Below are 7,368 nucleotides of genomic sequence, written 5' to 3'. Positions count from 1 at the left end.
TGTGTGTTTTGTATTATATTATAATGCAACTCCACTATTTCGTTTTGTAATAAACATCGAACCTAGTTGCGAGGTTTGAAACTACTGTTTTGTAAATTATGTTATTGTAAGACTTCCGCTGTTTTTACTCTGGTATTGATGTTTGAATAAATGTTGTAATACTACAATGACTCTGTAACGTGATCCTGCTCGGAAATCGTGGATGATTCGGGGTTCCCCGAGAACAACCGACAGTCTTTTTAAGTTAATGGAAACATATGCATAAATGTCAAAGGTCATCGGACAGTGACAGGTGCATGTGGGCCCTATAACTTAGGAGGTTCTGCCACAGAGTGGTGGATGCTGATGTTTGCGGCTCCTTTCTTCTTCTTCTCATCATCACTTGAGTCGCTACCATTTGACTCCCACTCTTCACCAAGGTGAGCTTCACCTCTCTTTCTTGCCTTTGTTCTTCTTGTCTTCATCCTTGTTGTACTTGTTCTTCTTCTTCTCATTAGAACAATCGGCTATGAAGTGACTGGTTTGACCACCCCCATAGCAAAACCTCATTTTGTACCTTTTCTTTCCATCACCATAGTCTTGTGGTTGCTCTTTTTTCATAAATTTTCTAAGATTTCTAATCACAAATGCAACCTCTTCATCAAAATCTTCTTCTTCACTTGAGAAATCATCCTTCACTTTCTTCTTCTCTTGACTTGAACCTTGAACTTCATGTTGCTGAGTTGCTTTTAGGGCTGCACTCTTGTTATATCCCATTGCACTAGGATTTTGATTATGAGCATTGATTGCATCTTCATCTAGACCCTCATGATGCTTGAGCTTTGAGAAGAGTTCTTGGGGCGTCATCTCATCATAACCGGGCCTTTCCATGATCACGGATGCTAGCATGTTATTCTTTGCTCTATAGGTTCTCAACATCTTCCTAACAACCTTGTTGTTATCCCATTCATTCCTACAAAGAGCTCTTATGTGGTTAACCAATGCCATAAGCCTATCAAACATTACTTGAGTCATTTCACCTTGCAAGAACACGAACCTTTCCAATTCACCATGAAGTAGATCAATGTTGCCTTTCCTCACATTCTTATCTCCTTCAAAAGATACTTTCAAGGTATCCCAAACTTGCTTTGCACTTTCCATTCTATTTATTTTGGCAAACTCATCCAGACCCAAACTTGTAACAAGCAAGGATATGGCTTGTGCATTTTGGTGAAGGTTGAAAGCTTCTTTCAGAGTTATCTCTCTATCTTCATCGGTAGGAATCATCACACCAACTTCCACAACTTCCTAAAGTCTTGTGGCAATAAGGTGCATTTTCATCTTGTAGGCCCAATCGGTGTATCTTGTTCCATCAAAGTGAGGTGGCTTGCCATGATTGATGGTAGGGAAATGCATGGAGGGACCATTCATGAGTTATCCATAGTCAAAAACAATACTAGAGTAAACTCCCTTTCCATGTTCATTCTCATTTCATGCTCAAACATCACTTGCATTGTCTTTGGTTGCATCATTCTTGCCACTTATAGCATCTTCAACCTTCTTGCTCAACTCTTCCTTCATCTTGCTCATCTCATCTTGCATCTTCTTCATTTCATCTTGGAAAAGCTTTGGTTGATCAGCCATCAACTCTTTTGTAATTTGCTTGGCCATCTCAGTGGCATCGGCTTGCATCTTTTCGGTGTTCGACATTGTTCCTTCTCATGCGGTGAAGCGCTAAAAGATTATCTTGCTCGGATACCAATTGAAAGGATCTAACAATGCCTAGAGGGGGGGTGAATAGGCGTATCCCAAAATTTACTGCAAAAGCTAAGTTCAAATTTGTCAGGCACTGTCGGAAGTCCCGACAGTTTGGATCAGAACTTCCGACGTCGTCAGAAGTTCCGGTGCAAACTATCAGAAGTCCCGACACCTATGTGAACTACGAAAGCAGTGTCAAATTTAACTTTGTGGATAAATAATCTTACAACCCCACTTCCTAGTGGTTAGATGAAGATGTTGGGTCACTCCCTCGACGCCAAAATGCCTCCAATTCATAGATCGAGTCTAAACCCTAAGAAAAGGCTTGGAGAGAGAGACAAATAAATACAAGTAATTTCGAGCAAATTGCAACAACAACAAGCACGTGGGACATAAGGATCTATCCTGAGGTTCGGCAACCCCATAAAGGAGCTCCTATGTCCTCATTGTTGAGGTGACCACAAAGGTCAGAGTCTCTTTCACCTCTTGCCTCTCTCAAGAAAACCACAAAGGTCACTTGAGCTTTCCACTAAGAAATCGAGGGTAATACAAACTTCCCAAGGCTGTTCCACAAGATGGAAGCTCTTGTGAGATGACTAGCCGGCTAGGAGCAAAGCTCCAAGAGTAATAGACGCAAATCCAACTGGCTTGACGAAGAAATCAAGTGCTCAAGCTTGCCAAAGTGTTTCTCTCACTCAATCCACTCTCCTATCACTCAAATCCTTAGGGGAATTAAAGTTTGGAGCAAAGGGGAGAGAAGAGGGAAGCCTTGAATGCTTGGGAGCTATTTTGGCCGTGAGTAGGTCGCAATGAATGAGAAAGTAATGGTTATAAGAGAGGAGAGAGCTATTTATACTCAAAGGAAAATCCCAACTGTTCGGATCTACGTCGGAAGTTCCAACATGGATCTCGAGACTTCCGACCTCTATAGAAATCACTGTAGAAAACAAGGTCTAGGTCACTGCGAACACGTCAACATCGGGAGTTCCAACATTTGTTGGGAGTTCCGACGGTCGGGACTTCCGACACACGTCGGGAGTTTCGACGGGCAGGTACTACGGGTAGGACAAGTGGCCAAATGTTGGGACTGCTGGTCAAAGCCGGGACTACCGACCGTTATGAGTTCCGACCTACGTCAGGACTTTCGACACCAGGGTCACCGAGCAGACTAAGTCACTAGGCATCGGGACTTCCGACTAAAGCCAGGACTCCCGATAGTCGAGAGTTACGACTCACGTCGGGACTTCCGATGACTTGAGTCACCGAAAGACATTCTACGTGCTTGTGAAGTGCTGAAGTGTCTCTCTTTAGATTTTATTTTTATACTTGAGCACTCTATCTTCCTCAGACCACCCAAACTTGCATCCCTCTTTATAGTATGGCGAAACCTAAACTCAAAACAAAAGATAAAACTTTGGAGAGCGCTTTGAGCTCGTCCGTCTTTTTAACTTCAAGGATTGAGGGACGCCATTTCATCTTAGATCAACTCTTTAAAAGTTTCAAGAGACTAAAGCTGCAATATATTTCATTAAGATCTCATTAGTCTCTAATTTGAATGTCATCAATACACTAAAACCCACATAGAGGACAAATACACTTTCAAGGTTCCGACTCCATACTAACCTATCTCTACTATAAGGGACCAATCAAAAACATGCTTAATCTACCTAGAAAATTGTCCCCCATAGAGATGACATTCCTTCATCCACACCAGATTGTACCACTTGAAAAACACTCACATGACAATTAACGATCCAGATCTAATGTCAGGAGGCTTCACCATGATCCTAAGGCCACGAATGATTTGAGTCTTCAACGTGCTTCAAACGCACCCACCGCCCTCCTGCAGTACCACTCCTCCGCGACTCCGTCCTTGCCCCATCGCTCGCGGTTCGATTCCCACCTCCCACTCTTGTTTTTTCGTTTTTTTTTCAAAAACAAAAGCCGCCACAGGCCCCTAGCCACTAGCCTTGCATCCTCCCCATTAACCCTAGACCCCATCCCCCTTGCCTCCCGCCACGCCCCGGAGCCGGCGCCGCTCCGCACAAGCGGTCGGTCCTCCTCCTCGACCACCGTCCATACCCCACCTCCACATGATTTGCGCCGAACCGTCGTATCCTGCCACGGCCGCGCCGCGTGCCGCCGCCGATGAGGAGGAGGATGACCGCATCTTCCTCATGCCCCTCAGGTCAGCTGACGCACCTGTAACCCTGCCCACATACCGCGATGCCAACCACAAGCCAAGATGGATGTCCTGTCGCCATTGTCGAGTACTACGCACAGACCACCTGCATTTTCCTGTGGCCCTGCATTTGTTCGTGTGATATACTGATATGCCATTGGTTAATGATTAAAAAACATTCCTTTTCTCCAATCTATGGTGACGTGACGTTCACTTGGAAATTCTGAACTTTGGAGGGGAATCAGTTCATGCCGGCTATTGAATTGCATTCTTTTTGGATGTGGCAGCTAGATCCCGCGGATGATTCTGGATAGTTAGGTGCTGGAAGTTGACTAGTGTTTTGATTTCCAATCTATGAGACAAAGTTCCTGGATGTGAGGATTTTTTTAGACAAACTAACAAAAGTGGTGGCCTAAATGAGGATAATTTAGCTCTTGTTTTGCTATTCTGCTGTTGTTTCAACGCCCACCTTTAGCTGCAATGTGACACTGCAGGCCAGCGGCACTGTGCAGGTGTCAAGTGTTCCCGTGCGGGTGTCAATGTTCTGACTAACAAGGAAGAAGAAGCAAGCAAGCTTGAGGCTTCAAGTACTAGGTATAAAAATAATTTTTCCTCATTTCCTGTAATTAGCTCTTGTATTGATGGATTGATGCTGTCTTAGATTAAGGTATTTGATGAAGTAATGACAAACTATCAATAGTCAAGAACTCTACGTTACTTGTCTATTCTGGTTTTGCACTTTGCTATTGCTAGACAATAAAATCTGCAAGTCGCTTTAGTTATGCTTGTTCCTTCTGTATAGTGGCTGCAGGCAGGATTGCCCCCTACTGGGATTTATTAAATTAAAACACTAAAAAGAGTGCAAGGTAGTGGCAGCTCTTTGATGTATGGTTCCAATTGAAATGCGCCTTTGTATCTATTTTAGAGCAAAGTATTGCACATCTCTAAATCAGTTCGGCGTTGTTCTTATTTTAATAAGATAATCGATGTTTTCAAGGCGTCGCTTAAGCGCAAAGGCGCTGCATGCACGATGCCACAGCAGACGACTCGCCTTAGATTCCACACCAATGAGCGGGAGAGCAGGAAGGAGAGAGCGGGCGCGCGGGAGATTCCACACCCGTGAGCAGGAGAGCGGGAGGGGAACAAGAAGCCGTAGCTCGCCCGTGCCGACGCGTTCTCCTGCGCCGAAGGGAGAAGTTGCTGCCCGCCCGCCGCCGAGCCATGCGGCCGCCTGTGCAGGCCGCGGCCATCTTCCCTAATCGGCGCTGGCCTGCAACATCCTACAACATTCCGCAAGCATAGCGGCACATTTGGTCATCTGGAGGAGAAAGAGAAGCAAGAGACAGAGAGGGGCGGAGGCGGAGTGGTAGAGAGATGCGGTGGCGCTAGAGAGAGGATTGAGAGTTCGAGAGATGGCCTAGGAAGGTTAGGGACATATATGGGCTGTCTGGTGGGCTGGGCCAGGCTACTTCTTGTTCCTTCTCCTTTCTTTTTCATTTTTTCCTTTTCGTTTTTCTTCATTATCTACTGCTCCAAGCTGCTTTTTTAACTTTTCCTTAAGCTGATAAGGCGTTCAAATCAAAGGGGATAAAATTACCAGCATCCAAAAATATAGGGTGTGTTTGATTGCCTGGCTTCCCCCTAGCCAGGCTCCAGTAATACAGCTTTGGCATGTTTGGTTGCCTGTACATGTCCATATCCAGGCTCCAGCAGGCAAAAAGAGGGCCTTGAAACGAGATCCTCTGCAGTCAGCCTCAACGACTGCTCTGAGCAGTCGGTCAATCCTTGCCGTCTGCTGCCATCCAAGCGCCTAGCTTGCACCAGACTTCAACACCTGCTACACCCCTCCACAAAGCCCAACAGCAGCACGGCCCACCAGCTCAAGAATGCCGCGACGCGCGTCCTCAACCTCAAGGAGGCTGCAAGGTGCAACCGCTCCTAGCGCCGCCGTTTGCCGGTCTTTGGTGTTTGGATCCACGCGAGCGAGGAGATACAACATGGCAAGGTCGCCAAGTGGCGATGGCAAGCTCTGGCTCCTCTTCGAGGGGGAGGTATTGTGGCTGCTACACGGCAGAGGCGACGATGTTGCTGCACGGCAAGAGAGACGACAGCCTGTGCGGCAAGAGCTGCATCTGGAACAGATCGATTGTATGGCTGAATCAGATTTGTGATGATCCGTTCGTTTGGGACGATTCGACGCCATGAACGACTCCGGCCCTAGAAAGCTAATATAAATGAAAGTTAACGATCCGGCCCGGAATTCTTCCTGGGGTCATTCCCTAGTAAGCGTACGGGACCTAAACTGAAAGATACAATGGTATTCTTTAGAGCACTGGAAAATAATATCGATCAGCTTGTGTTGATAATCGTCTTCCAAACTGATTCCAATGCAATATTCAATCGAAAAATAATATCGATCAGCTTGTGTTGATAATCTTCTTCCAAACTGATTCCAATGCAACATTCAATCATCGCATCTAGCAGAATGTTCAGTCTATACAACATTCTCAATCAACAAATTCAAGTGTCACTGCAGGCATCATAGGACAGATCTTAGCACTGCTCCGTGCGTGGTTTCTGCTGCTCCAAGCCTTCACGACGCCTTCTTGTCGCTGTCCCTTTCCATGCAGGTTGCCGCTATAGCACTAGAAATTGAGCTCTTGGTAACGCAACCTGTCTGCAGCTAGATGACCTCGAGCTTGCACAGGGGAAGGCGTGAAGGAGGTGAGCAAGGCTGAAACGCTGCATGCCGGCAGTGTCCGGGACAGCGACGGTGTGGCCCTCGACGATGAGGACGGTGACGGCGCGGCCCTCGGCGCGGGTACGGCGACGACGCGGTCCTCGGCGTGAGGATGGAGACGGCGCGGTAGGCGGAGCAGAGATGGCGACGGCGCGGCTCTCAACGAGGGGGTGGGGACGACACGGCTCTCGACGAGGGGATGACAGCTCAGACTCAGAACGCCGGAATGGCAACACCAAGGGGACCTCTCGGTTGGACCTGGGCTGTGATGGGCCTTGTTTGTGCGGGCTGTGAGTCACTTTGGCAGAGATACCGTTGAATCAACAGCGGACGGTGGAGATGGCCTGACTGCAGGGTGCAGTCGAGCCACGCGACTGCAGATGATCTCATTCGCACCCTGCACTCAGGCCTCGTCCGCTCACCTCCTCGCCCAAGGCTCCTCCTCGAGCACCACCGGCCGAATCCTCCGCGCGACCACCGCCTGCAGCCTTCCTCTGCGTGAGCACCACCGTCCACCGCGCGTGCCCCCATCAGCCACCACGCGCGCCACCGCTGGCCACCGCGCGAGTTCCTCCGGCCATCACGCGAGCGTCGCCGGCCTTCGCGCGAGCTCCGTTGGCCTCCGCGCGAGCGTCACCTTCCTCCCCGCGAGAACCGCCGGCCACCACGCGTGCGCTACCGGCCTCCGCGCAAGCTCCGCCGGCCACCA

General features: G+C 48.2%; 1 protein-coding gene across 1 annotated transcript; it reads right to left on the bottom strand.

Moving 5' to 3' along the window:
* Nucleotides 1-426: 426 nt before the first annotated feature.
* LOC136510737 (uncharacterized) lies at nucleotides 427-1,650 on the bottom strand. Its single transcript, XM_066505090.1, has 2 exons — nucleotides 1,488-1,650; nucleotides 427-1,247 (listed from the first exon to the last, which is right to left on the bottom strand). Exons 1-2 carry the CDS (start codon nucleotides 1,648-1,650, stop codon nucleotides 427-429), a joined length of 984 nt encoding a protein of 327 aa, XP_066361187.1.
* Nucleotides 1,651-7,368: the final 5,718 nt, after the last annotated feature.

The sequence above is a fragment of the Miscanthus floridulus genome, chromosome 16 (genome assembly GCF_019320115.1).
Source record: "Miscanthus floridulus cultivar M001 chromosome 16, ASM1932011v1, whole genome shotgun sequence".
NCBI lineage: Eukaryota > Viridiplantae > Streptophyta > Magnoliopsida > Poales > Poaceae > Miscanthus > Miscanthus floridulus.
This window is presented reverse-complemented; position numbering and strand designations above follow the sequence as displayed.

Coding starts and splice junctions, on each gene's coding strand:
- LOC136510737 (XM_066505090.1), bottom strand. CDS start 1,650: ATGGCCAAGCAAATTACAAAAGAGTTGATGGCTGATCAACCAAAGCTT. Junction 1,248..1,487: donor TGCAACCAAAGACAATGCAA/GTGATGTTTGAG, acceptor CTACCGATGAAG/ATAGAGAGATAACTCTGAAA.